Raw genomic sequence first — 16,643 nt, 5'->3', positions numbered from 1 at the left:
CCTCCATCTCCCCATCTACTAACTCCCCTACTCTGTTTTTAACTGACAGATCCATTTGTTCTCTAGGCTTTCTTAACTTATTTAACTCACTCCAAAACATTTTCTTATTTTCATTAAAATTCCTTGACAGTGCCTCTCCCACTCTATCATCTGCTCTCCTTTTGCACTCTCTCACTACTCTCTTCACCTTTCTTTTACTCTCCATATACTCTACTCTTCGTATAACACTTCTGCTTTGTAAAAACCTCTCATAAGCTAACTTTTTCTCTTTTATCACACCCTTTACTTCATTCCACCAATTGCCCCTCATTCCTTGTGCACCCACTCTCCTGTAACCACAAACTTCTGCCCCACATTCTAATACTGCATTTTTAAAACTATTCCAACCCTCTTCAACCCTCCCACTACTCATACTTGCACTAGCCCACCTTTCTGCCAATAGTTGCTTATATCTCACTCGAACTTCCTCCTCCCTTAGTTTATACACTTTCACCTCCCTCTTGCTTGTTGTTGCCATTTTCCTCTTTTCCCACCTACCTCTTACTCTATATGTAGCTACAACTAAATAATGATCCAATATATCAGTTGCCCCTCTATAAACGTGTACATCCTGGAGCCTACCCATCAACCTTTTATCCACCAATACATAATCTAACAAACTACTTTCATTACGTGCTATATCATACCTTGTATATTTATTTATCCTCTTCTTCATAAAATGTGTATTACTTATTACTAAACCTCTTTCTACACATAGCTCAATTAAAGGCTCCCCATTTTCATTTACCCCTGGCACCCCAAAATTACCTACTACTCCCTCTACAACATTTTTGCCCACTTTAGCATTGAAATCCCCGACCACCATTACTCTCACACTTGGTTCAAAACTCCCCATGCATTCACTCAACGTTTCCCAAAATCTCTCTCTCTACTCTACACTTCTCTCTTCTCAAGGTGCATATATGCTTACTATAACCCACTTTTCACATCCAACCTTTATTTTACTCCACATAATCCTTGAATTAATACATTTGTAGACCCTCTTTTCCTGCCATAACTTATCCTTCAACATTATTGCTACTCCTTCTTTAGCTCTAACTATTTGAAACCCCTGACCTAATCCCATTTATTCCTCTCCACTGAAACTCTCCCACCCCCTTCAGCTTTGTTTCACTTAAAGCCAGGACATCCAGCTTCTTCTCATTCATAACATCCACAATCATCTCTTCCCTATCATTTGCACAACATCCACGCACATTCAGACTTCCCACTTTGACAATTTTCTTCTTATTCTTTTTAGTAATTTTTACAGGAAAAGGGGTTACTAGCCCATTGTTCCTGGCATTTTAGTTGACTTTTACAACACGCATGGCTTACGGAGGAAAGATTCTTATTCCACTTCCCCGTGGATATAAAAGGAAAAGTAATAAGACCAAGAACTATTAAGTTAAAATCATAGAAAATTCAGATGAGTGTGTATAAATAAACATGTATGTGTTGTGTGACCGAAGTGTAAGTAGAAGTAGAAGTAACAAGACGTACCTGTAATCTTGCATATTTATGAGACAGACAAAAGACACCAGCAATCCTACCATCATGTAAAACAATTACAGGCTTTCGTTTCACACTCGCTTGGCAGGACGGTAGTACCCCCCTGGGTGGTTACTGTCTACCAACCTACTACCTATAAAGTTATTGTACATAGTGTAAATTACGTAGGATAACCCCCCAAAAAATCCAGACGATGTGCTATACTGTGCTTATAGATATAAGGCATAATAAGCATGACTGGCAAGTAATAAGCATTTTCAATTGTACAGGAATCAGACCTGAATCTGCATCATGTGTAATACCTGTTGGTTCTGAGACAGAGACAAGCAGAGACAGGAAGACAGACACACAGGCAGACAGATAAGCAGAGACAGAGCTAGACAGATAGACGAATAGACACAGACGAATAGGCAAAAAGACTCGGACAAATAGACAGACATGTTTATATGCAACAGTGAAATCAAACGGCCAAGGCAGTGCACGATCATCAAGTGTCACTTGTCCACTGCTGCACTGTCAGCAGTGGAGTGACACTCATCTTAGACCATGCTTCAAGGAATTTCATATATACTCCAGCATGTCTAAAACATTGCTGCGACCTATAAATACTTTCTGTATATTTCTAGACAGTAGTAGGTAACCAAGGCAGGTGAAAATGTTCACGTGTCAGTGTGTATGTGACTGAATACTATTTCAGTACCTAATATTAGTATCAGAACAGACATTGGCTATGAAATCAAAGAAACTACTACAAATTGTAATTATCAGAACATAAAAATGATATAAATAAAAAAAAAGAGGAAAAGAAGTATGTCAGCAACACTTCTGCAAGTGGCAGGACTTCATGTTGCCATCAGGTGAGCAACAAGCGCTGACTTTGTGGGCTTATATCTCCGTAAGTACTGACTCTTAATTTTTTTTTTTTTTTTTACATTATGTAAAAAAATATCCTCTTCATTTAAAAAAAAAAAAAATTCACAGCATTCGGAGCGCTGGGCGAGAGAACATAGATCTACGTTTGGACAGTTAAGGGGTTAAAAACTGTGAACATGGCTGCACTTCCCGAAGAAGGTGCTGGCATGATGGCAAAAAATGCACATAAGTAGCACTAATATGCATCCTAAAATGCCTGAGAGGTTTTTAAGAAGTTGACTTGCTGGAGATGCAGTGCGAATGAGAAAATGAAATATAAACATTGTTCTTCAAAGTGAATTCTAAAACAAACACCTGTAGCTGACTGTTTATTTATATATTTGACTTCACAGGATGGGCAGAAAGACTCGGACCAAATATTTCTATCACGGGAAGTTAGACTGGGATGAGAAGAGCTCAGCGGGCAGATATGTTCGGGAAAATTGTAAACCATTAAGGGTGAGTAATTGAGAATTCTTTTATATTGAAAGCTTGTTACATTACTTTATTTGCTTCCTTACATTACATGCCAGTAATATTTGCTTTAGAGTTGTGCTCCTTTTGTGTAAATGTCTGTTGTGTTATGTCTATTTGACTGTATTTTTGACAGTGTTGCACTGGGTAAGTGATACTGGTGTCCACTATTTGTCATTTCTGGTTATATATGCCTTGAATTAATTTTAAATGTTGATTAACTAGTTATTTTTATTTTCCCTTGAATATAGCTAGAACAAATTATTTTTGTTGGCGTTATATAATGAATTGTTCGTTTATGATAAATGTTAGATAGCATTTTTGTCTTGGCTAATTTTTTTATTTTTGTATTATTAATTTTTTGATTATTTATCAGTTACAGTAACTTATAAATTTAAAATTTGTCATTTATGACCTTTACTTAAACTCTTCAGTTGTACATTTACTGTTTTTCGTTACATACAGATCATAAAAATGTGTTTGATTTCTTCTATATATCATTTATACTGTGTATAAAGAATAATTGTACATTATTGCAAAATATGTAAGCTGGAACAAATATAGATGCCCTTTAAGAAGGAACTACACATTCCTGCTGAGGTGCCTGATATACCTGGCTGTGTTAACTGTCTGGGCCTACAAGCCACAGGGACCAATATCTTGGCTTAGCAGGCGGCCAAATGGAAAGCTTTGTCGGAGGCCAGCTGCAATAGTGGGTTTATGGTTTATATATGCTAGGAAGATTAGCATGAGCACCACTATGACTACAAATGCAGATTGTAACAAACATCTCACACCAGCATGGCTATGGCAAACTCTGCTTTGACTCCCTGCAAATGACCAAGCAGTGATGTATGACCCTTATGGGCTTTAATGCTTAGTTTTGATTGTAATAATAATATAAATGACTGATTATTGCAATTTCCCAAGTCATTTATAATGGCTTCGAGGAGACGAGATAGAATTTGCCACATCCATGTCGGTGTGAGATTTGTCTGTAAAAACTTGCATCATGGTCACAGCAGGGCCCATTCTAACCTTCCTAGTGTGTGTAGAAATAGACCTAGTTGAGTGAGTCTTTATAGATCAGCATGGCCTGCCAGCTTTAGGACTGGCTTGCCTTGAGTTCAAATTCCACCTTTTCTGTGTGTTGTTTATTATTGCATTACAATTTTGAGAGCTGCAGTTGTTACTAGATGCTTAAAGGCCAGAGCAGTTCACCAAAAACCCATTCTTAAGTGACGAACATTAGGAAAATGTTTGTTCTGGACCATGGTCAAATCAGAACTGAGAGTAGTTATAGTAGTGGTGGTGGTGGTTGTGATAGTAATACAGTGGGGGTAATGAGGAACTAGTAGTAGTAGTAATGTTGAAACAAGTGGTAGTAGTAATAGAAGAGAGAGTAGTAGTGGTACAGTTGAACCTCGGTTGCCGATTGCATTACTTGTCAAATAAATCAGTTTTCGAATGAGGTGTTAGAGACAAAAATGTTCTGGTTTTTGTATGTTCTCTTGGTTGTCAATGGATAAGTTTTCACATGTACGGAATGGGACCAAGCGGCTCAGGTCACTCGTTCATAGAATGGCCACTGCACAATGAGTCAAGATCATAGGTATGAGTCAATATAGCCACTGACATGATTCTTTATGGGAAAAATTGCTTGGGTGGTTGTTGATTTTGGTCAGAGAATCGACATCTGGAATGAATTAAATTTGAAAACTGAGGTTCCACTGCATTAATAGTGAAAGAATTAATAATAATGGTAGAAGTAGTAGTGTAAAAGACCAAGAGAACAGAGGAGCACTGAAAGAGAGTTGCTGACCCATGAGCTTAGAACAGAACCCATGGGACAAAACCATCACAGAAAAAAAACAGGGATAGAACCCACCAAGGCAGAAGATGAATGGCAAAGAAAAAAAATAATGCCAAGGAAGAGCCAAAGGTTAGTTCAAGTCACTGGTGTCTGACACTTAGAGCGCTTGACAACGTAATTGGACAGGCAGACGTCTACGGAAGTAAAGCCAGAACTAATATTCATATTAGAAGAGTTGTGTATAAGACCTCTTTCAACAAGACAGTGTTTTTGAAGGCTAGAAGAAGTGTAGATAGTTTTACCTGGGGACCAGTTAGTAGAATGGCTATGATCTCTGACATGACAGAGAAGAGCATTGTTAGTGTTGCCAAGGCAAACACTTTTATGCTCTTAAGTCCTTTAGGGATAGGAGTATGAACAAGATTAGTGTGAAAGGTATTAGGATATTGAAAAACAAGTTTGATACCTAGAAAATGGAGGGTGTTGTTAAGGTTTGGAATATTTTAAATGTAGGGGAGGCAAAGAATAGATTTCACAGGGATAGTGTGTCTGGGAGAGAAGGAAGCCCCTTTTAGCATGATAGTTGGTAGAGTTTATGAAATCTGAAGGATAGCCAAGGCAAGGTATTAACAAATACCTGATATTTACAAATAACTGAATAGATTAAAACATTACTGTTCACATTTGCTTGAAGAGTAATAACTATCATACTGAGCTGCTCTCTGGGTTTACCAATTAAGTGTAGGAGTGAACTTTCTTACTATATAGTGTTTATATATTGTTTATTTTTATATTTATCGGAAGTAATGTCGAGTGAATTAGTTAAATGAGATGAAACATTGCATCTTGGATATATGGGAAGTTGCTGACTTTTCTTTTTCCTCCAATAGAGCTACCAAACAAATTCTGATGAGGACCATCGGCTACTCTTTGACCTTATTTCCAAAATGCTGGAGTATGAACCAGCACAGCGGATCACCCTAACTGAAGCTCTTAGGTAAATTTACTTATTTTTTTCTACCATTGTTACTTATGAGCAGTGAAGAATGTGCATTATTTTTTTAACTGATTTCACAATAATTTTATTCAAACTTTTTCCACCATTCATTATATTTTTCTAAATGTTTAGCATTTGCTCTGTTCATTTCATTTAAGGGTTTTACAGGAGTTAGGCTAAGAGTTACTGCTCACCTCAAAACCTAGCCCTATTATTATCTTTAATTTATGTGAGTGGACTTTTATTTCAGTATAGAAATCAGTATAGAAAACAAGATTAAGTTTGGCCTTTTGGTTAGATGTGTAGCCACCATTTCGTACTTTCCACCAACATAAAATGCTGCATATCTTCATTTAAAGGAGAAATGTATCGAGTGCATAGCAACAAAGACCCACTACCTTAACATATTGTGTGTAATTATGGATTCAAAATGGAAGGCAAGTTAAATATAACATAGGAGAGGCCTGGGGATGTGATTAATGAACAGAGGAAATATTGTCTTAAGAATGTCAACATTGTTTATTTTGCACTTTACTTTGTAATAGTTGAATGGGTTGTTGCTCAGGCTCAGTCAGTAGAATGGAAGGCATACTAGTGAAACAGGTAAGAATATTGTGTTAAGGAACAATGAATCGCAGATGTGTAATTTGCCCCCAGAAGACTAACTTTGCACCTGCGTAATTTTTAAAGTTTTCCATCAAATTTCATGCTTTTGGTGTCATTACTATTGGAAAATATTCTCTACCATTTCGGAAGGAAAATTTTTTCTTTGTAATAAAATGAACTCTGTGAGCAATATTAATTTTGGGTTGCCTGGACAGTGAATATGTTAAGACAGAATTTGAGAGATTCTGAAACTAGTCAAGAAAACATTGTTTATAGTGCTTCCTCAAACATTCACAGGTGCTAGACCTTTCCATTTATCATTTTTTGTAAGTACTGGGGACCAAACTGGCACCCTTACAAGTAAACTAGTTCAGTTTCCATTACTACTAACATAATTTATTACTTAAATGATATGGTGAGATTCTCATTGTATCAGCTGTTTACCTATACTACAGTGTTATTCCTTGACTTTGTCAATGGTCCAAGTCGGACCGAAATGTCGTCGTAAGCTTCTCTCTTTTATGTGCGGGTTATTTGTGTATCCTTGAAAGGGTTGTCAGAATTGAAGGCACAGTAAACTAGCAAATATAAAAATGGTTTTCTCATTTTCATAATTAAATATTTCCAGTTTCTCCATTTTCATGTACTCATACCACTTAATGCAATGTGCAGTCACTCTCCTCAGTTATTTCTAGTAAATGGTGACTTCAGCAATGCATATACCTGGAGTTTACCTGGAGAGAGTTCCGGGGGTCAACGCCCCCGCGGCCCGGTCTGTGACCAGGCCTCCTGGTGGATCAGAGCCTGATCAACCAGGCTGTTACTGGAGTTTACCTGGAGAGAGTTCCGGGGGTCAACGCCCCCGCGGCCCGGTCTGTGACCAGGCCTCCTGGTGGATCAGAGCCTGATCAACCAGGCTGTTACTGGAGTTTACCTGGAGAGAGTTCCGGGGGTCAACGCCCCCGCGGCCCGGTCTGTGACCAGGCCTCCTGGTGGATCAGAGCCTGATCAACCAGGCTGTTGCTGCTGGCTGCACGCAAACCAACGTACGAGCCACAGCCCGGCTGGTCAGGAACCGACTTTAGGTGCTTGTCCAGTGCCAGCTTGAAGACTGCCAGGGATCTGTTGGTAATCCCCCTTATGTATGCTGGGAGGCAGTTGAACAGTCTCGGGCCCCTGACACTTATTGTATGGTCTCTTAACGTGCTAGTGACACCCCTCCTTTTCATTGGGGGGATGTTGCATCGTCTGCCAAGTCTTTTGCTTTCGTAGTGGGTGATTTTCGTGTGCAAGTTCGGTACTAGTCCCTCTAGGATTTTCCAGGTGTATATAATCATGTATCTCTCCCGCCTGCGTTCCAAGGAATACAGGTTCAGGAACCTCAAGCGCTCCCAGTAATTGAGGTGTTTTATCTCCGTTATGCGCGCCGTGAAGGTTCTCTGTACATTTTCTAGGTCAGCAATTTCACCTGCCTTGAAAGGTGCTGTTAGTGTGCAGCAATATTCCAGCCTAGATAGAACAAGTGACCTGAAGAGTGTCATCATGGGCTTGGCCTCCCTAGTTTTGAAGGTTCTCATTATCCATCCTGTCATTTTTCTAGCAGATGCGATTGATACAATGTTATGGTCCTTGAAGGTGAGATCCTCCGACATGATCACTCCCAGGTCTTTGACGTTGGTGTTTCGCTCTATTTTGTGGCCAGAATTTGTTTTGTACTCTGATGAAGATTTAATTTCCTCATGTTTACCATATTTGAGTAATTGAAATTTCTCATCGTTGAACTTCATATTGTTTTCTGCAGCCCACTGAAAGATTCAGTTGATGTCTGCCTGGAGCCTTGCAGTGTCTATATATGACATACACTAAAAATTATTTCTTCAGAATTCTTCATAAAATTTTGATGCACCTACTATAGGGGTCATACAGAGTATAGGGACTGGAAGGCAATCAGGTTTAATCCAAGGAAGGGGATGTCAGATTTAATTTCTTGGATCAAGAGCCCCCTCTCACCCAGACTTCTGCCTGACCAATTTCACGGAACTGAGAAATTACCTGGGTGGGCTAAATTGGAATGACCTGACTATGGGTCAGGTAGGTGGTGGTGGTTGCCAATATGGCATTTTTCAGAGCATAGTCCTAGCTGCCCAGACAACTTTTGTTCCGAACAAGGAAATTAGATCTAACAAAAATGATCCCAAATGGATAAACAATAGATTAAAACATCTCGTTGGTCAAGAGAGAGGCATATAGGCGTATCAAAAGAGGGGATCGGCAATTAAGAAATCAATATATTCAGTTAAAGAGAGAAATAAAAAAAGGAATAAGAAAAGCTAAGAGGGATTATGAGGCTAAGGTTGCAAGGGATTTGAAGACTAACCCAAAAGGGTTCTTTCAGGTATACAGAAGTAAGATTAGGGACATGATAGGCACACTTAAGAGTTACTCAGGTTAGATCGCTGACAGTGATAAGGAAATGTGTGAAATTTTCAGTACTACTTGCTCTCAGTTTTTACTTGGGAAGATATTAGCGAAGTTCCAGAAATAATAAATTATGTAGAACAGGATGATGATAAACTATGCGCGATTGAGGTAACTAGTGACATGGTCCTGAGACAAATAGAGAAATTAAAACCTAACAAATCCCCAGGCCCTGATGAATTGTTTGCAAGGGTTTTAAAGAAATATAAAGAGGAACTTGGCAAACCTTTGGCTAATCTTTTCAACATATCACTACAAACTGGTATAGTGACAGATAAGTGGAAAATGGCAAATGTAATACCTATTTGTAAGGCAGGTGACAGATCCTTATCTTCGAACTATAGACCAATAAGCCTTTCCTCTATAGTGGGAAAATTTATGGAATCAGTAATTCCCGAGGCAATTATTAGCCATCTTGAAAGACATAAATTGATTAGTGAATCTCAACACGGTTTTACAAAGGGGCGTTCCTGTCTTACGAATTTACTAACTTTCTTCACTAAGGTGTTTGAGGAGGTAGATCATGGTAATGAATGTGATATTGTGTATATGGTCTTCAGTAAGGTTTTTGATAGTTCCACATCAGAGGCTATTGAGGAAACTTACGGCACACGGAATAGGAGGTGAAATTTTTTCCTAGGTACAGGCATGGTTGACAAATAGGCAGCAGTGTGTTTGCATAAACGGGAAGAAATTAGAATGGGGGGCATGTCACAAGCGGTGTTCCACGGGTCAGTGTTGGGCCCCTTGTTGTTCACAATTTACATAAACGACATAGATGAGGGAATAAATAGCGACATAAGCCAAGACAAGACTCGCAGCAATGGTTTCAAGTTGGAAAAATTTGGATTCAGGAAGGATGTAGGAAAGCACTGGTTTGGTAATAGAGTTGTGCATGAGTGGAACATACTCCCGAGCACTATCATAGAAGCTAAAACATCATGTAGTTTTAACAATAGGTTTGATAATACACAAGTGGATGTGAGTTGGACCTGACTAGCTTGTGGAGATGATGTGGACCTGCCTCACATGGGCCAGTAGGCCTGCTGTAGTGTTCCTTCTTTTTTATGTTCTTATCAACAAACCTTTCTTGAGTTAATGCATAGGAGAGTAGTGTGGTGGAAAATATGGCAGATCTCTTGTAGATATATCACAGTAGAAGGCACTGGAGTATATACAGTTATTAACTAATCTACAAAAGATGATTTTTCTTAAACTCACAGAAGTGGTCAGTGCCTGATAGTGAAATTCCAGGGTAGTAAGCTTTAATAGTGGAGTTTGACTACCACATTCATTTCAACCTGATCTTCCAACACTTCCTCTAACAACTTTGGGTGGGATTGCATGTCTACTCCTATTCTTGAAAAGGCTCGACACTGTTAAAGAGCACACAGAGATGATTATTCTGCATAGAATTTGAGATATTGTTACAGGCCGGAGGAGAGGCTGGAATATGATACTTTTCCAAAGCAGCATCAAATGTTACTTGATGCCTAATTACAATGCAGGCTGTCCCCATTTAGAGGTTTGGTATACTGTGATAAGTTTATGTAAAAGCTCATCCATGAGCATATGATTAACGCTATACCTATTACAGTATGCGCATCAGTATAGACAACCTAAGGTTAAGTGGATTAGGAATGCTTTGTACCATCTTTGTTGTGAAAGGTCTCAAATTGCTATCTTCATGGGAGATTGGTAAAATTAGCATTGTTTGTAGAATTTGTCATGTTATGACTTTATGTAAGTAAAAATAACTGTAGAAAATAGTTTAAAATATACTGTATTAATGTTTTTATAAATTCATGTGTATTTCCAGGCATCCGATCTTCGACAAGATTCCAGCTGTCCAACGGTTAGGTGATAATGCTGTTGGTGACCTTCGTGAACGCTCACACTCTCTTTCACGGTGATGCCAGATATTCCAAGGGTCATACAGTACTGCTGCCTAACTCGTATACCTTCCCTTGTGCCCTCCCTGCCTCTCGTGGCTCATGTGCAGCCTTAGGCCAGAAAAAATATTGAAATGTAGATAGTTCAAATAGAGCTCAGTAAATCAGTCCAGTGGCAAAATCTTTTCCTTTATTCCTATCTTAACCCTTCATTTTTTCTATAAAACTAACTTTATTGAACTTAAGTCCTCTGAACCCTTTCATTGCGTAAAGCGTTGCCCAGTTATTTCCTAAGTATCATTTCACCATGAAAACGAAAGTGCTCAAATAAGATTTTTTTTTTTTTTTTAACCGTAAGGTTTTCTTATATTGCGCTTAATTTCCTTAAAAATTGAATACATATATAGCTAAACTTTATATTTTTTATAACGATATATATGTATCTAAAATTTGGCTAAAAGCATTCGTGACATATTATTTCCTTCTTATACAAAATATGCATTATTTTATGATCATCATAATATATCTTTTTTTTTTCATCTGCATAAAAACCATATTTTATAATACATAAGGTTCATCTGTCTTTGTTGCCTACAGTGAGCAAGGACATGAAAATAATAGTGTGTCCAGTAAGTGATTATTTTTCCCTGTAAGGTGAATAAAATAACAGTTTGTCAGTATTTGTGGGTGTGTTGGGGGGGGGGGGGGTGAGTGAGTGTCTGAGAGAGGGTGAGTGATTACAGAATTCATTTATTACATAATGTTAGCAAAACTTGCAGGGAATGGTTTTCACTCTGGCTGCTAAATAGCAGCAGAAGCTGCTGGTTTCAAATTTCAACATCGCATAAGTGAAATTCCAGACACCATGGGATATTAAAAAAAATCTTTATGATCAGAGTGCAAGTCTTGAGTTATGGGGTTTAGAAGATAGACCACAAATTGTAGATTCACGACCTAAGCGCCTAAGGGTTAATAAAATAACTTGCTAGACACGAGTCACTGATAGATTAGTATAAACGGTACTTTTTTGTATAATCCTGATGGATAATGGAGAACATTAATTGAAATAATTAAATTTCATGTTTGTTCATATTAATTGCACATGGCAAGGGAAGGGAAATGGTATAGTTTAATATCAGCACATTTTGCGTACTATATTACCCCTTCATTAAGTTGTAATTATTTGTTCATGTCAACAATCAGTTTGTATTTAATTTTTTTTAAACGAGGCTACTACATGAGGCATTTTCTTTTTCTCTTTCTCTCTGTTCCTGTGTCTCATTGGAGGTAATGAGTAAATGACTGAAATTGAAGATGTGTAAAGGAACACATGAGAGCCATGAACAGTATGCTGAGGATTATCTAACTAATGTTGATAAAAAAATGCCTTTAGAAAATATAGCAATGTCCTCATTTGCTTTTTTTTCTTTCTTTTCTTTCCTTCTTTGTTAAAAAAAAAGTCCCAATGATATGTAATATACAGTTGATAAATGTGACCTGGTATTTTGTAAGTTGTGTAAAATATTTTAGATTGTACGTTATTTCAAATTGCACAAAGAACTAATCATTATATGTTGAATAGTATGAAATGAATGAGTGAGACTAAAAGTAATAAGAAGCTAATGAGTGAGTGCAAGAGTGATGGACTTTATCCAGCATGAGACAGCAGCTCATGGGACTGAGTGTTAGCATCTCATGTACACTTAACGCTTTGGCCTTTGGTGGAATTGATCTTACCACTCAAATCTTTAGTCATGGCAAGGCATGATGATTGTATGATTTGGTTATACAGTATATATATATATTTATATATAGATCTATATATATTTACTGTTCTTGTTATTTGGTTCTAATCTAAATTTGAAATGTTAATAAAACACACTGTTAACATTTGTGTATTTAAGTTAAAATTATGTACTTAATTGTGCATACAGTTCAAATATTAAAGCACTACAATACTGTTACGCTACATTGTTTGGAGGTGAGTGGACATAGAGCAATCATACACCTGTCGCCATATTGTTTATCTAAATATTTACAGTGTATATAATAGTTATTTGCGCAGATGTCCAGAATCCCTCTAGTATTTTTTTTTTTTTTTTTTTTTTGTGTGTGTGTATGTGTATTTAAGGGTATTTTTTTTCTTCACACTACAGTTCCCAGATTTTTAAATAAGAGATATTCAGGATCAACAGCTGTCATACAATCCTTGTTTAAAAGCTTCAACTACAGACTAGATTGGGGGCATTTTTACATATCTTACCACCTGACAAATCCAACCATGATGTGCATATTTCATAGACTGGTGATGTAATGATTAAAAGGGTAGTTTGTTGTTAATCATGCAATGGTATGACTAGTTTCATCAATGCCAAGGCTATAAATTTGTTGCTCTCAATAAATATTTTCATTTAATTCATTATTTTCATATCCCATAATTATTTAATAGTGTCCAGAATTAAGTATTAAAATTGTTTACATTTAGTGCTGTAATTTAATATAAGCTTTTTTCAATATTTCAATTCAGTATGCTTTATTACTACTGAAAATCCATGTCCCACAGGCTTTTATCTAACACTTGAATCTCTGATTACTTGTACCTATTTATTAACTATTTTTGCCTTGATTTTTTTTTTTTAACCAGTAATAGTTATACAGCGAATTACAAATGTTGACTGTGCGTTAAAACCTTTTCTAAATTATTGGAGGTTTGTATTTTTAGGTGGTAAAGAGACTTTTTTTTTTTTTTTTTCACTTAATTGAGCTTCTTTTTTTTTATGTAATATTTTTGTCAGGTTTAGACTGAGCATTACTGGAAGGAGTCTTATGATATGGAACACTTTTAAGCTTTATATAATTTTTCAGTAATTGGTAATTCTGAATTTTTCATTTTGTTTAAAACTAAGGTGTTGATACTAGTACTCTAATGCAATTGATAAACTTCATTAGGTCATGAGTTTTTTTTTTTTTTTTGTCACGTCTCTTATTCTTGTCATCGGACAAGAATATTTTTCTGTTTCACGTTTTTAGCATTTTTGATATCCTGAAAAGCAGTGATGGAAACATTAATGTTTGGTGAGCTACGATATTTTCAACATTTTGGAATTATTGTGTATCAAATGTAAATGTTCAGCATTTGTAAGAAGTTCATTTGGACTTGTGCTAATCATGTTAGATAACAGATTATCTACTCATAATTTTAGTAAGTTTTGCATTATTCTTTCCTACTTTCTCTTTAAATGTTGACTAGTTTTTAACAATTTTCTTCCAGCTACCACCCCAGTATTACTGTCGCCTAGAAAACTTGGTTCCAGTACTTCTTACTGTTTTATTGAGGTTACCTAATTATTTAACTTTTCACACATTTACATTTCATTCACTTTATTTTGTCAAAAAAAAAAAAAAAAAACTTTTCTGTTAGTGTTTGCTTTTATTCTTTTACTCATTACCCACAGATGTAGGCGTAGGATTCGTGATAATTCAACAGGGTTGTCCACAATTCTTGAAGTCTAACTCTTGATGTTGATTGGTGATCCAATTTACAGGTGAGGTTGGCAGACTTGCATCAACATTCAGGGACTACTTTTTCCTAAAAGTTGATGTAATGCCAATAAAATATTTCTTGGAATGGCAGCCCATTCTAGCAGCAGTTAAAATTTCCTTCTTTACTTAACAGCTGGGTTGCTAACACAACTCCCTTGTAACACTTCATCACTATGCATCTTGTAACCCACAATCCTTGTTGCTGAGGTTTCTTTCTGATTTGGCATATTGGTGTACCAAACTTGCTTACCTTGGGTATTTTCATTGTTTAAATTTGATCTACATTCCATGCCACAAGAATATGTAGTGTTCTAGTCAAAAGAATGCAGAAATGTCTGAAATTTACAAATATGATTCCTCTCCCATTCAAACCAGTAAATTCTGAATTACAGTTTCTAAAATAATTAGAGTATTTGCCCTTGTTCAAATTTCTTCCTGTAAGATACAATTTCAGAGTTTTATTGTAGAAATTTGCTGGTCTTTCCCCAAATTTGAATAGGAAATAATTTTCTTTTGAATATTGGGTCTCAATTCTGAATTAAATTTCAATGTGGGGAAAGTTTCAACCAAGCAATGCTATCTATGGTTTAGTAGATCTTAGAATTGTAGTATTTGAATTTCTGACAAGACTTAAGGAAAAAGGGATGGTAAATACTTCTTTTCGGATCACCTTGCCTGGTGGGGAGTAGCCTTTGTTTAAACGAGAAGGTACTGCATTACTGTTTATACTTAAGCATGGAAAAGAATTTGAGAAATTTTGTTTCCAGCTTCACTCTATCTAGAAAAGGTTGATTTGATTAGAATTGAGCTGTAGAAAAGTAATTTGCATTTCCTGTAGCACTGTAGCTTTAAATATTGATATTGTTGAATCTATTTATTGACTGTATGACTGAAAGAGGTTTGAGATATTTGCTGTTTAGAGGGACATCTAAACTGTGACTGATGGTAAGTGTTTCTTTTTCGGGTCGCCCCCGCTTCAGTGGGAGACAGCCAACGTGTTAAAAAAAAAAAATGACTTTAGGAAAGGAAGATTGTAGGTAGGTTGTAGAGATTGAATATTGAATGAGGAATGGAGTAGATAGAAGGTTGAAGACAAAAATTGGCTTGCCAGTTTTAGTACATGTATATATTTAACCCGTAAACGGTCCAAGCAGATCTACGTTCACGTGTAGTGCTACAAAAGTAGATCTACGTTTTTCTTACGTATTTTCAAATATAACAAAAAAAAAAGTAGATCAAAGTTTTTTTTACACATTTTCAAATGTAAAAAAACAAAAAGATCTACTTTTTTTTACATACTTTCAAATGTTGAAAAACGTATATATACGTTTGGACCGTTTACGGGTTAAATAGCATTTTTACATTGTGAACATCGGCATAATTTTTTTTCACTTGCCTCAACCCCATGAGGAGAGAGGTAACTAGGTTCGATCTTTGGAAAAAGGGTACTTCTAATTCCTTGGACCAAGAGGCCTTCACCAGCATTAAGGCACCCTCTTCAAAGGTAGAATATACAGATAACGAAACTTATGGTTGATTATTTTCCAGTCATACACAATCCCACCTTTCTTGAGGAATAACATGAAGCTTGCTTGCTTTCAGCATATACAAATGAACAAGAGCTTTCCTATTGCAGTAGGTCATCATCTGGGTAGTCTGTAAGAGTCCGAAACAACTATGAATGTCAAACCAGACATCAACACAGTGTGCACAATAGCCATGAGAATTACACGTAACTAGACTGAGAAAACACTTGCTGAATCTAGTAAATGACCCCGGGTGATTGTCAGGAAGAACTGTTGCATATTCAGTGCCATCGGAATTTAGAACCATCAGTGTACACAGCAATAGCATGAGAATAGAAGTGATCAGGAATGAGGAAGTGTGAGGTTAGAGCAGGCAAATGAGCTTTTTGCACATGGAAGTAGGGAAGAGCAAAGATGAATTGCTTGAGCTTCCCAGGGTGGAAGAGAAAAGTAAAATGCAGGGTTAACATATAAGGGAAGTAAACTAATGGAGGCACAGTGTATAGAGAGGAAAGGGGCATAATAAATGGGGGCAATGTTTAAACAAAACTGACTGACTTACTAATGTCCATTGCTGACCTGCATGTGGAATTATTGTGAAGGTTGTGAGAACGGACAAACTATAAATATAAATTTGCTACTGTAGAAGAACAAAAAGCCCTGAGACACGAACATACCTTGTGATGATGATGATGAATGGGATCAAGTTCGGAAAGAATAATGGGGACACTGAAAAATATAGGTTGGTCACTGTAGTCTAGTTTAAATAAGATCAGGATAGGATGAAGGTGAAGAAGGGTGCATCTATCACCCCTGCAAGAAAGTAGGAGGTTCAGGCAGCTATAACAAGC

The 16,643-nt window shown here is 36.8% G+C and overlaps 1 protein-coding gene across 7 annotated transcripts in view; it reads left to right on the top strand.

Annotated features, from left to right (window-relative positions):
* The window catches only part of LOC128702095 (probable serine/threonine-protein kinase dyrk2), a 148,904-nt gene that overhangs the window by 109,645 nt on the left and 22,616 nt on the right, over positions 1–16,643 (top strand). For 4 of the 7 annotated variants that reach the window (XM_070102819.1, XM_070102814.1, XM_070102817.1 and 1 more), the window contains 3 exons: positions 2,817–2,922; positions 5,641–5,747; positions 10,651–10,740. In XM_070102819.1, the coding sequence (XP_069958920.1) occupies positions 2,817–2,922; positions 5,641–5,747; positions 10,651–10,740 (303 nt within the window). Of the gene's footprint in view, positions 1–2,816; positions 2,923–5,640; positions 5,748–10,650; positions 10,741–14,178; positions 14,269–16,643 lie in introns of all 7 variants that reach the window. The other 3 variants (XM_070102818.1, XM_070102815.1, XM_070102816.1) reach the window with 3 other exon arrangements.

The sequence above is a fragment of the Cherax quadricarinatus genome, chromosome 83 (genome assembly GCF_038502225.1).
Source record: "Cherax quadricarinatus isolate ZL_2023a chromosome 83, ASM3850222v1, whole genome shotgun sequence".
Classification (NCBI taxonomy): domain Eukaryota; kingdom Metazoa; phylum Arthropoda; class Malacostraca; order Decapoda; family Parastacidae; genus Cherax; species Cherax quadricarinatus.
Note: the sequence above shows the minus strand (reverse complement) of the source record. Positions and strands in the feature narration are given on the sequence as shown.